This window comes from Oncorhynchus kisutch, linkage group LG30 (assembly GCF_002021735.2).
Source record: "Oncorhynchus kisutch isolate 150728-3 linkage group LG30, Okis_V2, whole genome shotgun sequence".
Taxonomy (NCBI): Eukaryota; Metazoa; Chordata; class Actinopteri; order Salmoniformes; family Salmonidae; genus Oncorhynchus; species Oncorhynchus kisutch.
In genome coordinates, this window is record NC_034203.2 from 20,860,755 (window position 1) to 20,884,304 (window position 23,550).

Consider the following 23,550-nt stretch of genomic DNA (forward strand, 5'->3'; position numbering starts at 1 on the left):
ACAGGCTCAAAATGGCCAGAAACAAAGACTTTCTTCTGAAACTCATCAGTCTATCCTTGTTCTGAGAAATGAAGGCTATTCCATGCGCGAAATTGCCAAGAAACTGAAGATCTCGTACAACTCTGTCTACTACTCTCTTCAAAGAACAACGCAAACTGGCCCTAACCAGAATAGAAAGAGGAGTGGGAGGCCCCGGTGCACAACTGAGCAAGAGGACAAGTACATTAGAGTGTCTAGTTTGAGAAACAGACACCTCACAAGTCCTCAACTGGCAGCTTCATTAAATAGTACCCGCAAAACACCAGTCTTAACATCAACAGTGAAGAGGCGACTCCGGAATGAGTTGCAAAGAAAAAGCCATATCTCAGACTGGCCAATAAGAAGAAAATCTTAAGATGGGCAAAAGAACACAGACACTGACAGAGAAAGATTAGAAAAAAAGTGTTATGGACAGACGAATCTAAGTTTGAGGTGTTCATATCACAAAGAAGAACATTTGTGAGATGCATAAAAAATGAAAAGATTCTGGAGGAGTGCTTTACGCCATCTGTCAAGCATGGTGAAGGCAATGCGATAGTCTGGGGGTGATTTGGTGGTGGTAAAGAGGGAGATGTGTACAGTGTAAAAGGGATCTTGAATAAGGAAGGCTATCTCTCCATTTTGCAACGCCATGCCAAACCCTGTGGACGGCGCTTAATTGGAGCCAATTTCCTCTTACAACAGGACAATGACCCAAAGCACAGCTCCAAACTAAGAACTATTTAGGGAAGAAGCAGTCAGCTGGTATTCTGTCTATAATGGAGTGGCCAGCACAGTCACCGGATCTCAACCCTAGTGCCCATCAAGCAAATCCAACTTGTGGGATTACCTGATTACATGAACAAATTGACAACTAGAATGCTGTAATTGCTGGAAGTTGAGGATTCTTTGACAAAAGCCAAGTTTGAAGGACACAATTATTTCAATTAAAAATCATTATTTATAACCTTGTCAACATCTTTACTATATTTCCTATTCATTTTGCAACTAATTTCATGTATGTTTTCATGGAGAACAATTGCTAAGTGACCCCAAACTTTTGAACTGTAGTGTGTGTGACGCTGGGCCAATTGTGCGCTGCCCTATGGGACTCCCAATCACGGGCCGGGTGTGATACAGCCTGGAATCCAACCAGGGTCTGTAGTGACAACACACATCTCCAACCCACTATCACATGCAGGACACATCTCCTGAGATGTGGGGACTAGGATAGGCTAGAACAGAGACAACAGTTTGTCAGTGTTTGATCTGTTAGGGATGTTTATTCCACAATTTCTGTGCTATGTTAAGCGCAATTCAAAGGCATACTGAAAGTAGTTGACAGCAATTTGTACAAATATAGGTATAATGTCCCACTTCCCCGACTGGGCAGTCTACGGTAATGACTAAATTACCACAATATCTCATGATCCTCGAGCTTGGAAAGTATGTAGACTAGTTGACATGGTCTCAAATAGAGGTCACATAACACTGGTCTCAGTAGGAGAAAGATTAGACTGAGAAGGTGGTGTCGAGTGTTGTCCTTTTACCACTGCAATAGTAGGCTGTATTATTTTCACAGTAAAAGGGCTGCCATTTCTGTGAAGCAGGGTTTGGGTTTCAAGTCGACGCTCCTTTGAGAAGCTGTGGGCTGTGTACATCTTAAATATGACCCTATAGTGCACTACTTCTGATCAGAGCCCAATGGGCCCTGGTTAAATGTTGTGCACTACATACGGAATAGCGTGCCATTTTGGAGATTACTGCCAGTCTGGTATTCCATCTCCCTTGGCAGCAGCCTGAGCCAGGGTATAGTCTAACCACCCTCCTCTCAGACCTCACATCTAAAATGAATAGCCTCCTCTGTAACTAGATCCCTCTCTTCTTCTGTTTGTTTGCATTTCAAAAACCAAGACGATCAGCTAGGCACTCGACAAGCCTCCGCTAGCTAGACAGTGGGAAGTGAGGATGACGGATAGCTCCATGATACGTCAGTGGCACACAGTGAGACTTCGCATAAATACCTCAAAGCAAAAAGCATGGCTGGGAGCAGGGAGGGAGGCTGGTGGTGGGGCTCCTAGCTATTACCATTCATTACCAGTAGTATTGTAAAATGAGGACAGATATGACCTGGCTGCCAGCAGAGTAAAGACCCTGTTGGTTGGAACTGTGGTTGATGCACTGAGTCTGGATATAGATGTTGAAAGAGAGACCAAATCCTTATGGAACGAACACTGCTGCTGCTGAATCGTTTAGTGGCTTGTTCTGCATGTAACACCCCTCTCCATCCAGCTTCCTTATTTCTCATTTGTTATATTATTACAGCTTAACGGTAGCTGGCTCCGGTTGTTCACCTGTTCTCTGGTGTCTTGTCTGTGGGATTTGTTCCTTGCAGGAGAGTGTGGAACAGGAGCACCAGACACAGCATGATGTCACTGAGGCTCCAGAGCCCACTGTAACAGGTGAGTGAAACACTTACAGTACAGTTATATAGTATTTGGATTGAACAATTCTTGTAACTTTACCAACATTCTCAGGTTAACAGAAATCCTATTTGGAATATTCCTTCCAAATCCAGCAATTCTCCAACCTGGAGTTCCCCCCCCAAAATGTGGGGAAAGTTACTGTAATTTTGCAACCCTAACAGTAATACACTATCCTGGTTGACATAACAGATCTATATTGGGCCAGCTGAACACCAGAACCCAGAGTTAATAGAGATGACTGGGCTCAGATCCATAATAGTATCACGAGTTCTTCCGTAACATGTGAACTACACTGTCCTGACAATGACTGTCTGTCCCTTTTGAGGTATACATTAGTGTCCTAAGTCTTTTGACATGCAATGCACACTTCCTAAAAATCACTTACCAAAAACACAGTTGCTTTTCTTTATTGATGTATTGACCTGACATAAATGACGGAGTCCTGAAATGTCTGCTGTATCTAGAAGTCATTTAGATAAATTGAGCCTTACTACCATCTAGTGGTTTATTGTTGCAAAATACTTCTTTTTTTACATTTTGTCATTTCAAATAACCAACAGAAGCCAGTGTTGTCAAGCTCTAATCTGCAACAAATATTGAAAAACATTGAAACTTGAGTAAGTAGAAACCGTTAATGAAACTCCAGAAACACATAATCAGGTGAAAAAGGTAATGGTCAATAGAGTGTTAGTTGAACTCAGTCAACAGGTATTACCTCTCGCCTCTCAATGTCCTGTTATCTGGAGCTTTGTGTCCTGGCGCTAATTTCAAACAGGCCGACCCGGCTTTCAGTCTTCTCACCATTTCCAATCCCATGGCATTGTTTCTCTGTCTAGTTGATTTGATCCAGAGTTGAGCCTTGCTGTTTTCTTCTCTGTTGCAGAGTAGAATGAATCCCTGGGAGGGTGTCTTTCTGACCGACATCATTTGTAGCTTAATTAATCCGCTTTAAATTGAGGCCTGTCACTGTATACATCACAACGCCACCCTATTCCCCATGTAGTACACTACTTTGGCCTCTGGTCAAAAGTAGTGCACTTAAAAGGGAATAGAGTGCAGCTTGGGACGCCACCACAGTCACCAAGCCACAGCAGAGAAGAGCAGCTGTCTATAGGGGTAATCTGAACTCCTCTTCCTAGAAAAACTGCTCCACTACACCAGTCATTTATTTATTTTTTTGCTAAGGGCCCCTGTGTTGGTGGTGGCTGTATGTCTTTCTACCATTGGAAGTGTGGGTTGGAACCTGGCCCTGCCTGCCTGCCTGCTCTAGAATTGTGTTGTAGAAATGTGTGTGAGTGATTTTCTCCTGGTGTGGGTTGATTTGCAGAGCTTAAGGAGGAGAGGAGAGCCATCCAGATGGATATGAAAAGGCAGAGCCTCAGCCTCACCCACTGTCCCTCCTCCTCCCCTGTGGAAACAAGCCTGCAGATCAGATCCAGGTTGGCCTCTAGTCTGCCTATACTCTCCTTTCTAACAAAAACAAAATACCTATTTTACCACTTTCTGTTCTGTGGATTTACAGGCATTTTTTTGTCTGAAGGTTTACATGTGTACTTCCTAGACAAGAACAGTTCCTATTTGGTGAAAGGATCTTAAAGCATCATACTGCAGGGGCTCTATTCAATGACTTAGAATATGTGGACAACTACAAATACCTAGGTGTCTGGCTAAACTGTAAACTCTCCTTCCAGACTCATATTAAGCATCTCCAATCCAAAATTAAATCTAGAATCGGCTTCCTATTTCGCAACAAAGCCTCCTTCACTCACACTGCCAAACATACCCTTGTAAAACTAATTATCCTACCGATCCTTGACTTCGGTGATGTCATTTACAAAATAGCCTCCAACACTCTACTCAGCAAACTGGATGCAGTCTATCACAGTGCCATCTGTTTTGTCACCAAAGCCCCATATACCACCCACCACTGCGACCTGTATGCTCTCGTCAGCTGGCCCTCGCTTCATACTCGTCGCCAGACCCACTGGCTCCAGGTTATCTACAAGTCTCTGCTAGGTAAAGCTCCACCTTATCTCAGCTCACTGGTCACCATAACAACACCCACCCGTAGCACGCGCTCCAGCAGGTATATTTCACTGGTCATCCCCAAAGTCAACACCTCTTTGGCCGGCTTTCCTTCCAGTTCTCTGCTGCCAAAAACTGGAACGAATTGCAAAAATCGCTGAAGTTGGAGACTTATATCTCCCTCACTAACTTTAAGGATCAGCTATCTGAGCAGCTAACCGATCACTGCCGCTGTACACAGCCCATCTGTACACAGCCCATCTGTACACAGCCCATCTGTACACAGCCCATCTGTACACAGCCCATCTGTACACAGCCCATCTGTACACAGCCCATCTGTACATAGCCCATCTGTACACAGCCCATCTGTACATAGCCCATCTGTACATAGCCCATCTGTACACAGCCCATCTGTACACAGCCCATCTGTACACAGCCCATCTGTACACAGCCCATCTGTACATAGCCCATCTGTACACAGCCCATCTGTACATAGCCCATCTGTACACAGCCCATCTGTACACAGCCCATCTGTACACCGCCCATCTGTACACAGCCCATCTGTACACCGCCCATCTGTACACAGCCCATCTGTACACAGCCCATCTGTACACAGCCCATCTGTACACCGCCCATCTGTACACAGCCCATCTGTACACAGCCCATCTGTACACAGCCCATCTGTACATAGCCCATCTGTACACAGCCCATCTATACACAGCCCATCTGTACACAGCCCATCTGTACATAGCCCATCTGTACACAGCCCATCTGTACACAGCCCATCTGTACACAGCCCATCTGTACATAGCCCATCTGTACACAGCCCATCTGTACATAGCCCATCTGTACACAGCCCATCTGTACACAGCCCATCTGTACACAGCCCATTCATACAACCAACTACCTACCTCATCCTCATATTGTTTTTATTATTTATTTTTTGCTCTTTTGCACACCAGTATTTCTACTTGCACATCATCAACTGCACATCTATCAATCCAGTGTTAATTTTCTAAATTGTAATTACTTCACCACTATGGCCTATTTATTGCCTTACCTCCTTACTTCATTTGCACACACTGTATACAGATTTTTCTATTGTGTTATTGACTGTACATTAGTTTATGTGTAACTCTGTTGTTGTTTTTGTTGCACTGCTTTGCTTTATCTTTGCCAGGTCACAGTTTTAAATGAGAACTTGTTCTCAACTGGCCTACCTGGTTAAATAAAGGTTCATTAAAAAATACAAATCCGTATTGAGGAAGTTCAGCACTAGAGTGTGATTGAAATTTAAAGGCAATGTTCCTGCATTAGCGAAGACTGCATTGATGGTAAACACTTCGTGTCGTCTCAATCGGATGTTACCTTCACATTTTTATCGCGCATCTGTAACACTTCAGATATACAAATTGAATAGAGCCCGACTTTGAAGGTTTTAATGGTGTTGTTGATCTTCTCAGGTCGACAGGATGGACAGGTTTTCCTGCAGATGAGACACAGAGACACTTGATCCCTGTGGTGGTCACCAGACCCCATCCTCCCCATACCAAGCCACCTCTAGTAACATCTCTAGTAAGGAGTACTCCTCTATTAGACAGGATGAGAGGCCAGCCACGTAGCTCACCCAACACCAGAGAACCCAGCCCTCTCCAACCGTCTAAATATGAACAGCTAAGGACTTACAGCCAGAGCTCTGAGGCTTCCCACACCTGCAACAGAGGACCCACCACCACCACCCAAGACAGGGACAGCTACCTACCACCCCTGGTCCTCTCTGCCAGTACAGTAACCAGCCTTGAACCCTACCTTAATCCTCCCTCAGAAGAGAGAGTAAAGGGCAGAACTTGCAGGCGTAGTGGTCAGACTGTGACTGAGGGAGCTCAAAGACATGATGACTCATGGTCAGACTCAGTGAACAGCTGGCCCTCTTTATCCTCTGGTGGACACTGTCCTCTAGGCTCCTCCACACAGCCTCCTGGGAGCAAAAGGAGCTGTGAGCAGATGAGCCCCGTAAGGATGTTCCACCCTGCTCCTCCCGCCATGCAGAGGCCAGCCAGTAGAGGGCAGAGTGTGGCCAGGAACATGTGTCTGCCACAGCGGGACAGCCAGGTCAGCTCCTTGTGAACTGAACTCTTTACTACAGAAGAAGATACACAGGCAGCCCAATTCAGATTGTTTTTTTGACCAATCAGATCTGAAAAAGATCTGATGTGATTGGTCAAAAGACCGATTTAGTGGGAAACGTATCATTATTGTGCTGCTTGTATCAAGGCAACCTCTGATACTGTAATATATGTTCTAGCTGCAGTCTGGTCAATGTATGTCACTCCTAAAATGAGATATCCTCACAAACATGTATCTTATCACAGGTCAATAGTACTCATACTTGTAAAAGGGATGTCGTAATCTCTTGAGAATGAGTGCTGGCATTGGCTAGTCTTCCACAATGAGACAAGAGGCACAGGGATGTTATATGGTGATTTTCAAGAGACTGGTAGAAGACCTGAAAGAGAACAAGACAATATGGTTGAATGCTTTTGAAATGATTAAACATTTGATCTACATATTCAACCATTTAATGAATGCATTTTGAATAAATATGAATGTATTTGGATAAATGTTCATATGTCTCTAATACATGTTTTATTACGGTTCTGCTTTCTCCAATCTAACGAAAGTGATTACCTGTTCAGAAAGAGAACACTGCATGCTGTGTAATCTAGATGGGACATAAACCACACTTGAGTGATCTTTAAAATAGATTTTATTTACCATTTGTAATTGAACAGTTTACGATATACAGCTGACATGACTAAGACAATTCAATGGATTTTGGCCCCAAGGTACAAGAGACATGGTTAGATATATATGATAAAGTACCAGTACTGTGTTCATTTCATTTGTGCTTTATTCTCCCTCATGATAGAATTTACATTGGCATAACATGTCTACTCTGACAGTGACAACAGTTTACTCAGACCATTGTAAAGCCTTATTTCTAAATGGAAGTTTGTATTATTAGATATGTTAAAAACACATGACTTGATTTAAAGTGCTGAAACAACTTGTACAAAATTCAGACATCTCTGTGATTGTAGTGAATCACAGAGCAGATAAATCAGTTTTAGTACAGTAAAAGCCTACTATGTGTTTTCAGAATTGCTAACATGTATTCATTTCTTACATTCCATATATAGAAGACTTTTACTACAGTGATTTCAATATGAGTTGATGAACAATTTGTTTCTATTACAATGTCACAAATATATGAATATTCATTCAATGTGTCCTTTTACACTACCTGCTTAGGTTGATCATTTTAATGATAGGGTCTCACCAAATGATAAAATGCCAAGCTAATGAAATAATAATCCCAAAAAGGAAGAATAAGATGAAAACAAAATCACCCTTTCATACATAGTTCCCCAATACATTGATATTTTGATCTTATGTCATGTATTGCATTTACAATGTTATCTAGTCTTTTATTCAGATCCCCATTAGCTGAAGCAGCAGCTACTCTTCCTGGGGCCCGAGCTATGTTGCTGATTATGCTGTTTGATTTGATTTTATTTATTTGCCACATAATGCTCGTAAACTACTCCTCTACCAAATTGAAAAGGCCAGTCTGTTTACACAAAAAATGTACAGCACAGTCGCTATATTGTAAACAGATGTGACTGCAGTACAGTACCACAGTGTTCACTTAATACTGTTGGCATTATTGCTATGTAAAATAGATTAACACTTATTATGTACCGTCTCCAACAGTCATGTAGCTGCAGACATGTCATGTACCTCCAACAGAACATACTGGTAAATGCATTCCTTTTGAATTTCAAGTTTCAACCCAAACTTTTTTTCGGCAATACTTTTGACATCAGCTGGCTTTTAGAACAAGATAAAGGTAGTGTCACTGGACATGGATGATAAATTGTGATGATAAAATACATGTTTTTTTTTTTTGTACAAAAACAAAAGGTTTTAAATAGGTAGTTTGTGTTTTGTTAGATGAAAAAATGGATTGTTAATGATTGATTAGAATTACATGACATCAATACTGACACTATCGTGGTCTAAACATAGTAGTTATCAGTAGGGTATCCACTACACATAAATACATATTACACTAAACACTGGCTAATTATACTATAAGAAAATAAAAATACACCCAAATAAAAACACACAAACACCAGTCCTCTGATAGAGGAAGAATTCCGGGGATAGCAGAGACCAAAGGGTTGCAATAGCATGGTGGTTATCCTAACTTACTACTATTATAAAGAAGAGGACTACAAGTCAACAGTTCAACAAGAAGAATAAATAAAAGTCCTAGAGGACTCCCTAGCCTCAGCCGGCATGTCGAGAATAATTCTGTTATCAAATGAAGTCACCAGGGTCATTATATACTAACCCACTTTAGCTCATTTACACCTGTCAACTTCTTATTACCAAAATGATATGTATCCATAGTGTTTCTAACTTTTCAAGACACACACATCAGCAACATCATTATTAATATCCTGTGCTATCGTCATTCTAGGAACACTACTACTCTGCTTTATAACAGATTCAGTAGTGTGGCTGTACTGTGCTTCTGTCATCATCATAGGAGAACACACTAGTCTTGTCTTCATCTGAAGTAAAACTTGAGTCTGTTGGGCTGCATCTAACCTACTGGTGTGCTTGTTTTTTTGTTTAAATAACCAACTTTGGGTAGGTCCCAAATGGAACCCTATTCCCCATTACATAGGCAATAAGATGCCATGTGGGACAAAATAACCACCCTACTCCCCTGAGTGTCAGACATGCCTCCTGTTGGACTGCAAGGTTTCGTTTCTATTTTGGACAAAGTCTGGATAGCTAACTGTCATGACACTTAACACAGTGAAACTGAAGTAAAATGGACGGAGAACAACTCATAGTCATATGACAGCAGAAACTAGATTTGTGCAGTCAGATAAAGATGTTGAACATTATATACAGTGACGTACGTACTGGTTAAAGAAGAAATACAAAATCTGTAGTTTCACCAAGATACGATGCTCTAGCTCTTTAGCAGCTGCATTGCCAGACTACCTCTCTCCATCAGTGTAGGCCAGGCAAGGACCCAGTGGATTTACAATGTTACCACAGACTGGTCCTTGCCTCACTGCAACACAGATGCACCGTAACAGAGTGGAGACAAATGCCTCAAATTAGATGGAGAGATGGGACTTCTTGACAATTGCCAATTCCAGCAACCTGTGAGAGCACTACTCCCACCCTAAACACAACCACAACAGCATCCTTTCACAAAGTGACTGAAATATATGTCCCTCCCAATCCAACCCCCTAAAATAAAACAATTACCAGTAAAAAATCAAGTCATGGATGAGGAATGGTAAACATTACTGTTATTTCTTAAGATACTGTTGCTTCTTACAACATCAACATGTTTTCCTTATAATTATTTACTATGTTAATTTACAATAATAAAAGATAAAAATAAGACAATTCTAGAGAGAACGATACTATACAACTACATATAAACTACATAATTCAGTAAAGATGACTGAAGTTTGTTTTTATTCTCCTGGAGACAAGCTCCATTACCAGGCTAACCAATGGCCTCTCTCCTTCCTGTTTCCACATCCAGTCACACCATTACTTGGCTCAGAGCTTTAAAACGCTTGTAAATACATTTATTTTCCTCTGCAAAGACACCTGCTGATGCAAGTCTCTCAGTTTTGAAAAAGTTAACAAAGACACATACTCCAGCTATGTCACCGAGATATTAAAGTTCATGCATGTTCAACATGTTTTTTGGTAACATGCCTGGTTGGGGCAAATCCTACTTGTGAGTAACAGAGGCTACGAGGCAACACCACTGTGTACTCCCTCCTCGATATGCTAGCTGCTTCGGTCCTCAATCAAATGCTCCCTTCACAAGTGAGATGCGAAAAGTGAGATGCCACATTTCGAGATGCATTTCCCGCGGAAATGATTGGAAGACTAAAAGAGAGATGGCACTTTATTGTACTGAGTTGCATCCATCCACCCATTTGTTTTTGTGTGTGAACATGTTATGGTTGTCTTTATCTTAGCTCCCTCTCTAATGTAAAGCCTACCATAATCATAGAAACATTTACTCAGGTATTGAACGTGTTCAGTAAGTAGTAAATTGTTTTGGGACCCTGAGAATGGGCATTGGGAAGTCATGTGCTTCAGTCAGGGTAGCTGTTCAGAAAGCTGGAGACCAACATGCTCTGTATGTGTGGGGAGTTGGTGCTGTAATGCATGTTAGTTGTTTACATCATTGGAAGTACAAGGGCTTAACTGTATAGTTAGTCAAATGAAATATGTGTCAGATGAGTAGCTAAAAAGTTTTGAGTTGTTCTGGGTAACCCTAAAGCAGCATACGTAACAGTCTGAGTAGTGGACACTATATTGTATCAGAGGGTACTGAGAGTCAAAAGCTATACTGTAGATAAAACAGCAGAAGGGAAAGATCAGTCCCTAGAGTGGTTCCATTCAGATGTCTACAGCACTGACCCAAAGAACACCTGGCCTCCAGCTTTAAAACCCCCAGCACTGCCACTTGAAAAGTTGCCAATTCCGCTGGATATCTTTACAGATGAAGGAGAAAAATGTTGTCCCTCCCCTATTGTGCCATGTATTCACAGTGTGTACACACACCTGCATAATATGAAGAAGAGAAAAAAATGCATAATTAAATTATGTCGAAACAAGAGGTGAAATTCTTTTGGATGACGGCCAATTTCTCTAGAGGTTAGAAATAATAAGCCCTTACAATATGTAAAGGTCTCCAGTGAGTGGGCTCTCCCCCACGTTGTGCTGTGGGAAAGGGTGGTTGGGTGGGGACTGGCACTAGCCCAGTGGGGGCCTCTATGCGCTGGGGGTAGTGTTGTGTGCTGTTGAGCCATTGCTGCCCTGGATGGTGAGGCTGATCTCATCCCTCTTCTCATCCTCCTTCTCCTTCAGCTCCTCTTTCAGGGGACGCACCTCCACCTCTCCCTCTGAGCCTGGGGTGGCGTAGAGGCCTATCCGATGCTCATTCAGGGCCGGGCCCCACTTCACGTCTGGCTTGCACGAATTCTTCAACCGCTGTAAGGGGTGGAGGGTCAGAGGTCAATGTGAGTGAAGCGACATAGGTTCATTATGTATTGCTAATTAGAGGCAGGTAAAGCAGTTGGGAAAATGATGTAATGCAAGTTACGTAATAACATAACATAAAAGGGTTCTCCCTTTTACCATCCATTTCTTTTAGATCGAGCGCACCTTCGACGAAATGTTCCATTTAACAAACAAAACAAAAACGACACTTTCACCAGTCTTAGAATGCCAACCACATCTGCTTTCCAACACAAAACACAGACAGAGCGCTACTGTGGATTTTACCTCTAAAAATGTGGTTCCCTCAGACTTGGCGATCTTGTAGAGAGCATAGATGGGTATGCAGATGACGGAGGACATGGCCATAAGGAAGCCGATGGCTAGAGACCAGCCGGGGTACACATAGTCGTTGTAGGTGATCGGCTTGTACTGGATCACTGTGAAGATCAGGATAAACTGCAAATATAAAAGACAGAGAGGGACCATTCGTGTTAAGTACACATAGGGATCCTACGAATCATTAGTCACTCAGTTCTATCTGTAATTCTTTCGACAAGTAATGAATACTTTCAAACGGACAAACATTATTGACATTTGCATAAAGAAAGTATGTACAGTATGCTCATCAAGTCGTGTTCTAGGTCTAGGTCATTCTGGTATTCCGACATATATTTTGCACAACAGGTTTTTGTTGAGAACAAGGCAAAAGTGAAAGTGTAGCCATACAGATTAACGACAAGTGTGTGGAATGCAGAGCAGGTGAAGCCTCATAACATGTCAACTCGGGGGCCCTGGAGGGTAGCTACTGGGAACGGGGCTGATAAAATGCTCTTACAGATATGATGATGGGGGACACGAATCTCCAGCAGACCCGGAAGAAGATTGGAGGGGGGAAACCCAGCATCATCTCAACATCCTTGAAGTATTTCTTGTGTCCTGAACACAAACAGTACGGCTTGTTGTCAGTCATTCAGTTTGATTAGCTTTCACCAATAGCCTTGGCAGAGCATTGTGCACAATAGATATTTATAATCAAGGAAAGACAGTTGGACTCACCATAGACGTACATGATACAGATGCACATGATGCAGGAGATGATAACCAGAGAGAAACTAGCAGCATAGTTATCCATCAGCAGCAGCCAGTAGATCCCAGCCTAAAGACATGAGAGCACAGGTAGAGAATACAAAATCAGTATACATCCTGAACATTTGTGCCCTGGGGAGTATTCACTAGGAACCAGAACGGAAGCAAATGGAACAAAACGGTGAGGGACCTACCTGAATTTGTCCAATAGAAACAACAGTTTTGTTACAAAACAAAACGTTTTCCAACTGTTTGGACTAATGATTATACCCCTGAATAATTATGTTTGTGTTTGTGTGTGTGTGTGTGCACATGCATCTATATTAGGGTTGAATGGTGGGAACCCAGTTATCAAGATTTCCCAGCCAAAACAACTACCTTTTCCCGGGATAAATAACTGCGTGAAACCGAAACATTATAAGAAATTACTTCTATGAGCTGTTAGATGATATGCGATGTCTGAATCTGGCTTCTCTGCGGCCTTCTGCTCTCTGCATTAATCATCAATGCTCAGGGTGGGGACATGCTAGGTAAAGTCCCCCCTTATCTCAGCTCGCTGGTCACCATAGCATCTCCCACCTGTAGCACACGCTCCAGCAGGTATATCTCTCTAGTCACCCCCAAAACCAATTCTTTCTTTGGCCGCCTCTCCTTCCAGTTCTCTGCTGCCAATGACTGGAACGAACTACAAAAATCTCTGAAACTGGAAACACTTATCTCCCTCACTAGCTTTAAGCACCAACTGTCAGAGCAGCTCACAGATTACTGCACCTGTACATAGCCCACCTATAATTTAGCCCAAACAACTACCTCTTTCCCAACTGTATTTAATTTTTATTTATTTATTTATTTTGCTCCTTTGCACCCCATTATTTTTTTATTTCTACTTTGCACATTCTTCCATTGCAAAACTACCATTCCAGTATTTTACTTGCTATATTGTATTTACTTTGCCATCTTGGCCTTTTTTTGCCTTTACCTCCCTTCTCACCTCATTTGCTCACATTGTATATAGACTTGTTTATACTGCATTATTGACTGTATGTTTGTTTTTACTCCATGTGTAACTCTGTGTCGTTTTATCTGTCGAACTGCTTTGCTTTATCTTGGCCAGGTCGCAATTGTAAATGAGAACTTGTTCTCAACTTGCCTACCTGGTTAAATAAAGGTAAAATAAAATAAAATAAAAATAAATAAATACTGTCCCTCTCAGTATGGAGCACAGTTCACAATGCATGTAGACATATCATCTCCTCATGGTAGGCCTACATTTGCTGCAGCATAGTCTATGCTACAGTAATATAAAGACAGAATGTGCGTCTAATTTACACATTTCCATCTCAGTAGAGGCTGCTGAGGGAAGGACGACTCATAATAATGGCTGGAATAGAGTCAATGGAGTGGTCTCAACCACACGGAAACCATGCCTTTGATACCATTCCATTGACTCCAATCTAGACATACAAATATTGTTGTTTTAAATCCATGCAAGCGCGAGCACTCTCTGGCAGTCTTTCTTTCTCCATCAAGTCCCTTCAAATTGCATCCAAAATAGATAATCCTGTTCAAGTTTGAGTGGGATATATACTATATATATATATATATATATATATATACTAGCCTACCTCTTTCAGGTAATACATTCAATGCAGTATTAGCCTTGTATTTAGCTAATGAATGATAGGTTGTGCATAATAAGCCTCTGACTCTTGCGCAATACGCACAAACCTGTGCTCCGCTAGCCTCTACTTAAATAACACTCCTTAGCTCTTGGAGTCCCATGCAGGAAAAGCTAGTCTAGAATAGCTTGCTGGACATGTTTCTTTTTTAGCATTTCTTATCCCGATTTGTTTGCTGAATGTTACATACAGCAGTCAACAGACCTCACGGGTAGTTTGAAGAGTGAACACGTGATGGCGGTAGGCTATGGCAGTTATTTATTCAGACCCAACCATTCAATCTTTGGGAAGATAAGTGAAAGCAGTCTGCATTTATTATACTCCTATATTATTCAAGCATGTCATTAGAATGATGAAGGACAACAAAACGTATTTAATTTAACTGTTGAAAGTGAGGAATGTATGAAGCAACAATAGAGAGTGAAAGAGAAGGTAGGCTAATAACATTAGGGGAAATATTATATGAAAGGTACAATGCCTTCGGAAAGTATTCAGACCCCTTCCCTTTTTTCCACATTTTGTTACGTTACAGCCTTATTCTAAAATGGATTTTTTTTTTAAATCCTCAATCTACACACAATACTCCACAATGACAGGTTTTAATCGACATCCATGGCACCCGGGGAACAGTGAGTTAACGGCCTTGCTCAGGGGCAGAACGACAGATTTGTACCTTGTCAGCTTGGGGATTCTATTCAGCAACCTTTTCGGTTACTGGCCAAACACTCTAACCCCTAGGCTACTATCTAGGTCAAATAGAGTAGAGGCGTTGTGCCGTGCAGTGTCACTTTATCTGTTTTTTGAAACCAGGTTTGCTGTTTATTTGAACAATATGAGATGAAAGGGAGTTCCATGCAATAATGGCCCTATATAATACTGTACACGTTCTTTAATTTATTCTGGATTTGGGGACTGTGAAAAGACCTCTGGTGGCATGTCTGGTGGGGTAAGTGTGTGTGTCAGAGCTGTGTGTACGGTGACTATGCTAACAATTTGGCATATTTAACACATTAATGTATCTTATAAAAAGAAGAAGTGATGGAGTCAGTCTCTCCTCAACTCTTAGCCAAGAGAGACTGGCATGCATAGTATTTATATTAGCTCTCTGATTACAATGCAGATCAAGACATGCAACTCTGTTCTGGCCCAGCTACAACTTAAATAGGTCTTTCCTTGCAGCACTCGACCATACGACTGGACAATAATCAAGACAAGACTAAACTAGAGCCTGCAGGACTTTGATGTTTGGAATGCGATGTCATAAAAGCAGAGCATCTCTTTATTATGGACAGACATCTCCCCATGTTTACAACCATTGAATCTATATGTTTTGACCATGGCAGTTTACAATCTAAAAGATAAAACCAAGTAATTTAGTCTTGTTCAACAGCCACACCATTCTTTACTAGATTCAGCTGAGGTCTAGAACTTAGGGAATGATTTGTACCAAATACAAAGCTCTTAGTTTAGAGATGTTCAGGACCAGTTTATTACTGGCCACCCATTCAAAAACAGACTGCAACCCTTTGCTAAGGGTTTCAGTGACATCATTAGCTGTGGTTGCTGATACATATATGTATGGTTGAATCATCAGCATACAAGGACACACATACTTTGTTTAATGCCAGTGGTAGGTCATTGGTAAAAATAGAAAAGAGTAGAGGGCCTAGAAAGCTGCCCTGCGGTACACCACACTTTTTTACATTAGAAAAGCATACATTAAAGAAAACCCTTAGATTTCTATTAGATAGATAGCTCTGAATCCACGATATGGCTTAGGTTGAAAAGCCATAACACATGCGTTTTCTCAACAACAGGTTATGGTCAATAATGTCAAAGGCTGCACTGAAATCTCACAGTACAGCTCCAACAGTCTTCTTATTTTAAATTTCTTTCAACCAATCATCAGAGATTTGTATCAGTGCAGTATGTTGAGGGCCCTTCTCTGTAAGCATGTTGAAAGTCTGTTGTTAATTTGTTTACAGAGAAATAGCATTGAATTTGGTCAAACACGTTTTTTCCCCAACAGTTTGCTAAGAGCTGGCAGCAAGCTGATAGGTCTGCTGTTAGAACCAGTAAAGGCTGCTTTATCACTTTTGGGTAGTGGAATGACTTTGGCTTCCCTCCAGGCCTGAGGACAAAGACTTTCCTATAGGCTCAGATTAAATATATGACATATAGAAGTGGCTATAGAGTCAGCTACCATCCTCAGTAGCTCTCCATCTAAGTTGCCAATGCCAGGGGGTGTCATTATTGATCGATACCAATATTTGTTCAACCTCTCCCACACTAACTTTACAAATTTCAATTATTTGTTTTTTTTTATGCATAGCTCACTGTTCATTGTAGCATTTCCTGCCTGAGTTTGCAAACTTTGCCAATGAAGTAGTCTTTAAAATAATTGGTAGCATCAAATGGTTTTGTGATGAATAAGCCATCTAAGTTGAATTGTTGAATTCGTCTTTCTGCCCATAATTTTATTTAAAGTACTTCAAAGTTTTTTTTGATTGTGAAGGAATTTCTTTGTTTGTGCTTTTCTAATAACCAATTTGACTGGGATCATGCAAGTGACTGATTGATCATGCCTGGGAGGAATTCTCAGTCTCAGAAAGGACATGTTAAGCTGTATAAGTGATTGGCAGTATGCCCAGAACATTGTTTTGAGAACCGAAGGGTTGTCTCAGTTACAAGGTCTCAGCTTGGAGAGAGGAAGCCTCGTGAGGTATTGGTCGGTCACATGCATGAACCAAACGTTAATTATTAATTAGTTATGGATAATGAATACGCTAAATCATGCAAATATTAATACTGTGTAAGCAGTATATAAGAGAACTAACGGGACTGCCCCGGCGGAGCTCCCGACCAGCGTGTGCATTAAGTTTGTTAGAATCTCTCCAGTTTGCTGATAATAAATAATGATTAATTGAATATTGACTTCAGGTGTCCCTGGTGTTAATTTCCACAACACCATGCGTTATATCATTGATCTTGGCTTCATCATAAAGTTATTTTTTTCTTCTCTTTGTTGAGTTTAGTGACATCACTTCTCAATTTTCAGTAAGTTAGCCAGTCAGATGTGCAGCCAAAATAATTAGCCACTGTCACGATCGTCGTAGTGAGGAGACCAAAGCGCAGCGTGATGTGAATACATCTTTTTAATGAAAGACAAAGTACACTAAACAAACAAACAGAATAACAAGACGAATGTGACCGCTATCAAAACTGAGTACAAACATGCAACATTACATAGACATACATAAACACTTAGATGGTAAACAACCCCATAAACCTACAAAACCCCTAGACAGTACAAAAACACATACATCACCCATGTCACACCCTGACCTAACCAAAATAATAAAGAAAACAAAGAATACTCAGGTCAGGGCGTGACAAGCCACTACATTTGCCCCATCTCTTTCAACCATACAGTTTTTCAATTCCTCATCAATCCATGGAGCCTTAACAGTTCTAACAGTCAGTTTCTTAACAGGTATATGTTTATCAATAATTGGAAGAAGCAATTTAATAAATTAATCAAGTGCAGCGTCTGGATGCTCCTCATTAATCACATCAGACCAACAAATATTTTTAACATCATCCACTTAAGAGTCACAGCAAAATCTTTTGTATGATTTCTTATACACTATTTTAGGCCCAGCTGTTGGAACTTTGGCATTCCTGGATATAGCAACTATATTGTGATCACTGCATCCAATAGGTATGGATACAGCTCTAGAACATTTGTATGATGTTGTTCCTGTACGGTTTGTAAACACCCTGGTAAATTGATTAATAACCTGAACCAGATTACAGGCACTGGTTACTGTAAGAAGCTTCCTCTTCAGAGGACAGCTTGATGAAAATCAATCAATATTCAGGTCGCCAAGAAAGTAGACCTCTCTGTTTACATCACATACACTATCAAGCAGTTCACACATATTATTTAGATACTGACTGTTAGCACTTGGTGGCCTATAGCAACACCCCAAAAGAAAAGGCTTTAGATGTGCCAAGTGAACCTGCAACCACAACACTTCAATAACACTTGACATAAGATCTTCTCCAAGCATTACAGGCATATGGTTTTGAATATATATAGCAACACCTCCCCCATAAGCATTCCTGTATCTTCTATAGATGTTATATCCTTGTATTGCTACTGCTGTATCATGAAATTTATTATCTAAGTGAGTCTTAGAAATGGTTAATATATGAACGTTATCTGATGTTAGCAAGTTATTGATTTCATGAACCTTATTTCCGAGGCTACATATATGGGCTATTTTCAGCCCTTTCCTGGGTTGCTTATCAGAGATAGACATAATTTGGAAAAGTGCAAACAAAGCAAGAGAAAAAAAATACATTCAGCAGTCAATTAATCAGTTGGTGTGTGTAGGTGTGTGTGCTGCGGGGTTGAAGCTACACACCCATAGGCTTGGCTCTCTCTCATTCCTTCCAGGCTTTTGGGAGGGATGGTGGACAAAGAGCCTGTCATAGTGGATGTAAGCAAGGTCCCCATGAGCTCTGGCATTTTTCATGGCTGGGATAAGTTCTTTCCTCTTTTGGCGCACAGCTTCCGGATATTATTCGTTGCGGAAGATATATGCTCCTCTCAAGTTCTTGGCTCTTTTCAGAACAACTACCTTGTCCTTGAACCTCACAAACTTGACCACTATCGGCCTGGGCCTGACACCTGGGTCGGTGGGGGGTTTTCCAGTTCTGTGGTCACGCTCCACTTCAATCTTCCTGTAGTCCATCTTCAGTTTCTCCAAGATCATTTCCCTTACTTTGTCCTCAGACTCCGTTCCAGGTCTCATGTGGAGATTCTGCAATTCCGTCCACAACCATGTTGTTCAGTCTTGATTGTCCATCGACATAATCTTGATTTCTCCATCATTCTTATCACATACAGAACTGATGTTCTCTCTTAATGATTTACAGATTGCTGTCATCTTGCCATTCTCCTGCTCAAACTCATCGAGCTGAACCTGGGAGAACGGCAAACTGTTCTTCAGGTCCTGGACCTCTTTGGTCAGGTTGTCCATTCTTTTATTAGTTGACTCTTCCAGTATTTGGACACTTGAATCTATGTTCTTGTTGCTGTAACAACTGCTTGTAGAACTATGTTCGTTCGTCTAAAAGATCCTTCACCTGTGATAGAGAGACACTACTGTCCTCAACAACATCGGTACTCCAGACGTTTTTGGTCTTTGTCATGGTAGCAGCGTAGGTTACACGGTTACTCCTCGCAGTTCCAGACAGGGCAGGTCGTAGGGAAGATTGAAAACAACAACAAACAGCAGGGATCTACCCAATGTTTTGGGTAGCCTTCCACAAGCTTCCCACAATAAGTTGGGTGAATTTTGGCCCATTCCTCCTGACAGAGCTGGTGTAACTGAGTCAGGTTTGTTAGCCTCCTTGCTCACACATGCTTTTTCAGTTCTGCCATCACAATTTCTGTGGGATTGAGGCCAGGGCTTTGTGATGGCCACTCCAATACTTTGACTTTGTTGTCCTTAAGCCATTTTGCCACAACTTTGGAAGTATTCTTGGGGTCATTGTCCATTTGGAAGACCCATTTGCGACCAAGCTTTAACTTCCTGGCTGATGTCTTGAGATGTTGCTTCAATATATCCACATCATTTTCCTATCTATTTTGTGAAGTGCACCAGTCCCTCCTGCAGCAAAGCACCCCCGGGCCCCGGGCCCCAGCCCCGGGCTTCACGGTTGGGATGGTCATTATGGCCAAACAGTTCTATTTTTGTTTCATCAGACCAGAGGACATTTCTCCAAAAAGTAGGACCTTTGTCCCCATGTGCAGTTGCAAACCGTAATCTGGCTTTTTTAATGGCGGTTTTGGAGCAGTGGCTACTTCCTTGCTGAGCGGCCTTTCTGGTTATGTCAATATAGGACGCATTTTACTGTGGATATAGACACTTTTGTACCTGTTTCAAGGTCCTTTGCTGTTGTTCTGGAATTTATTTGCACTTTTCTCACCATAGTACGTTCATCTCTAGGAGACAGAATGCGTCTCCTTCCTGAGCGGTATGACAGCTGCGTGGTCCCATGGTGTTTATACTTGCGTACTATTGATTGTACAGATGAACATGGCATTTGGAAATTGCTCCCAAGGATGAACCAGACTTTTTTTCTGGGGTCTTGGCTGATTTCTTTTGATTTTCCCATGATGTCAAGCAAAGAGGCACTGAGTTTGAACGTAGGCCTTGAAATACATCCACAGGTACACCTCCAATTGACTCAAATTATGTCAATTAGCCTATCAGTAGCTTCTAAAGCCATTACATAATTTTCCCAAGCTGTTTAAAGGCAGTCAACTTAGTGTATGTAAACTTCTGACCCACTGGAATATTGATACAGTATACAATTATAAGTGACATAATCTGTCTGTAAACATTTGTTGTAAAAATTAGATGTCCTAACCGACTTGCCAAAACTATAGTTTGTTGACAAGAAATTTGTGGAGTGGTTGAAAAACGAGTTTCAATGACTCCAACCTAAGTGTATGTAAACTTCCGACTTCAACTATAGCTAGCGACATCTATGGGCTTTTATGTTTTTCTGTCGTGCATATGTGCAGTAGCCTATATGTCATAAATGTATTGGATAAGAGCACCATCATTTGGGCTTTTTTGGGCTTGGGCTCATAAAATGTATTTAATGTATGACTCATCAGTCTCAGGCTTGAATTTTCGATCAAAGCTCTAATCAAATCTAGACATAGACCTATTTATATGCCTTTGAATGACACTTCTGGTTTTGACGGGAAATACCGGGTTACCCGGGAGAAAAGTGATTTATTCTCGGTTTGGAACATTATAAAATACCGGAAAAATATTCAACCCTAATGTGTATTTTGTGTGTAAGCATGCAGTGTATGTTAGTGTGTGTGTAAACATCTCTTATCCATTACCTGTGTGGTGAGCGGCACCCCCAGCAGGAAGCCCACTATAGCCACTCCTCCTGTGACTACCGTCTTGTTTCTAACGATCCAGTCAGTACCAATCTCATCCACAATGGCTGTCACCAGGGTCTCCAGGAGGCAGAACTACACACAGGGACACACAGGGACACATTGACAGGTTATCACTCAGCATTGACTTCTTATATCTACTTCTCTCTCCAACATGAAAATAAAAAATAAATCTACGTGTCAAGTTGAGCCCAACTGACTATGTTCGGTCATGCAGCCCTTAAATTCTATAAATTCCTATTAGACAGGTGCGGCATCCCAAATGGCATCCTATTCCCTACATAGTGACACATTTTCACCTGTGCCCTGGGGGAATATGGTGCCATTTGGGAAACAGCCAGGATGTCATGGTGTTTGACTGACTCACCTGCGTCCCCAGGCCCAGCAGGATGAGCATGAAGAAGAAGAGCAGGGACCAGAGGGGGGAGATGGGCAGCAGAGTGAGGGCCTCTGGGTAGGCCACGAAGGCCAGGCCGGGACCGTGGTCGGCCACCTCAGATACATCTACGTTCAGGTGGTGGGCCATGAAGCCCAGGATGGAGAAGATGACAAAGCCTGCATACACGCTGGTCGCACAGTTGGTGATGCTGATGATGATGCTGTCTCTGTATGGGCGAACAATCAAAAAAGAGAAAACAGAAAGAACATTTCATTAGTAAAAACTAAGAAATAGGATACGTTTTATAGGTCTCTGTGTAAGTAACCACTAAGAAGCCATCTGTGCATTTCACCATCATTCTTCCTTCCAGTGCAGATTCATGAATACTAAACAGTCAAAGTCTTAATGACATAATCAAAAATCATGATTATACTAAATAGTGAGATATATATATCTTTCAACTGGTGGGTTTATCAGTCACTACACGATCATTGATTCATAGTATCCCTTCTGCCACTTCACTGCTTCCACCACATGGTGGTGCTAATCAGAAGAGAAAACCTCTTCCAGTTTGCAAGGGAGCTTTGAGTTTGACTACTGTAAACTACAATGAACAATGCAACCGCAGGTTAAACAAGAGTTTAAAAAACTGTGTCTCTCTACTCCCAGTGTGAGGCCTCTGGCCTCCACCTACAGTACAATGGCATGCAGTGCACACCATCACACCATATTCCATCAATTCCTGCGATTTGCAGCTGCCCTCCTCCATTCTGCACCCTTTCTGTTAATCACTGCTGACACTGTAGCGTGATTGCACCCAGAGAAGCAACAAAGACCCTTTCTGATTCAGTCCAACCAAGCATGAAAAAGTACTGCAGTGTAACCGCACACACTACCCTTCACTTCTTATACAACTCAGATTGCAGAAGTGGCCCAATTGGTATCAATTTTCCTTTATAGTGCACTACTTTTGACCAGGGCCTATAGGGTGCCATTAGGGACTCACACAGGGTTTATTTGGTAGTAGAGGGGAGAGTTAAGGGGGGAACAGCGGGGGAAGAGGAAGAGTAGAGTACCTGTAGCAGTTGTTGTGGAACTTGTTGTAGGAGGCCATAGTGATGAGCCCACCCCATGCACAGCCCAGAGAGTAGAAGATCTGAGAGGCAGCGTCCCCCCACACCTGGACAGACAGAAAACCATGTGTCAATACAACCACTGAAGAAGACTTATTTCATATCTGAGGCATATGACATCTGATTTTAAAGATGTCTCTGTGTGATGAGACAGCATACAACGTTACGCTATGAAGAGCTACAGAGCTATTATATGAGTTATAAAAAGTCAATGTCAACAACTCATAAAGTAGTTCTTAACTAGCTGCAGTAATGACATGGTAATGACATAGATTTACATGACTTATTACTATATTTACTACATTTCCTATATGATTACCCATACCTTAGCGTCGAGGATCTTATGCCACTGTGGGGTAAGGTAGTACTTGATGCCGGTGACAGCTCCCTCCAGGGTGATGCCTCTGATGAAGAGGATGGTCAGCACCACGTAGGGGAATGTGGCTGTGAAGTACACCACCTGAGGACCGCCGAGAGGTGAAGAATGAGTTAGAACATCTCCTAATGGGTGTCAATGATACATTATGACTAGGAGTTCTTCTTGATCATAGACTAAGTAACCTGACCGGGAAAAACTACTGGCCCAATCAAATACATTTTGGAGGTGAGAGAGAGAACGTAGAGAGATGAG

At 41.7% G+C, this 23,550-nt stretch overlaps 2 protein-coding genes across 5 annotated transcripts in view; one reads left to right on the plus strand and one right to left on the minus strand.

Annotated features, from left to right (window-relative positions):
- Positions 1-9,146, plus strand: part of ccdc24 (coiled-coil domain containing 24) — a 22,281-nt gene extending 13,135 nt beyond the window's left edge. The window contains exons 7-9 of the mRNA XM_020467545.2: positions 2,414-2,480; positions 3,832-3,943; positions 5,993-9,146. Coding sequence (XP_020323134.1) covers positions 2,414-2,480; positions 3,832-3,943; positions 5,993-6,656 — 843 coding nt within the window. The 3' untranslated portion in view covers positions 6,657-9,146. The remainder of the gene's footprint in view (positions 1-2,413; positions 2,481-3,831; positions 3,944-5,992) is intronic.
- slc6a9 (solute carrier family 6 member 9) overlaps positions 7,279-23,550 on the minus strand; it is a 93,052-nt gene continuing 76,780 nt past the window's right edge. For 2 of the 4 annotated variants that reach the window (XM_020467540.2, XM_020467544.2), the window contains 8 exons: positions 23,245-23,379; positions 22,863-22,966; positions 21,775-22,012; positions 21,348-21,482; positions 12,705-12,804; positions 12,484-12,584; positions 11,934-12,104; positions 7,423-11,639 (listed from right to left, as the gene is read on the minus strand). In XM_020467540.2, coding sequence (XP_020323129.1) covers positions 11,421-11,639; positions 11,934-12,104; positions 12,484-12,584; positions 12,705-12,804; positions 21,348-21,482; positions 21,775-22,012; positions 22,863-22,966; positions 23,245-23,379 — 1,203 coding nt within the window. In that variant the 3' untranslated portion in view covers positions 7,423-11,420. Of the gene's footprint in view, positions 11,640-11,933; positions 12,105-12,483; positions 12,585-12,704; positions 12,805-21,347; positions 21,483-21,774; positions 22,013-22,862; positions 22,967-23,244; positions 23,380-23,550 lie in introns of all 4 variants that reach the window. The other 2 variants (XM_020467539.2, XM_020467542.2) reach the window with 2 other exon arrangements.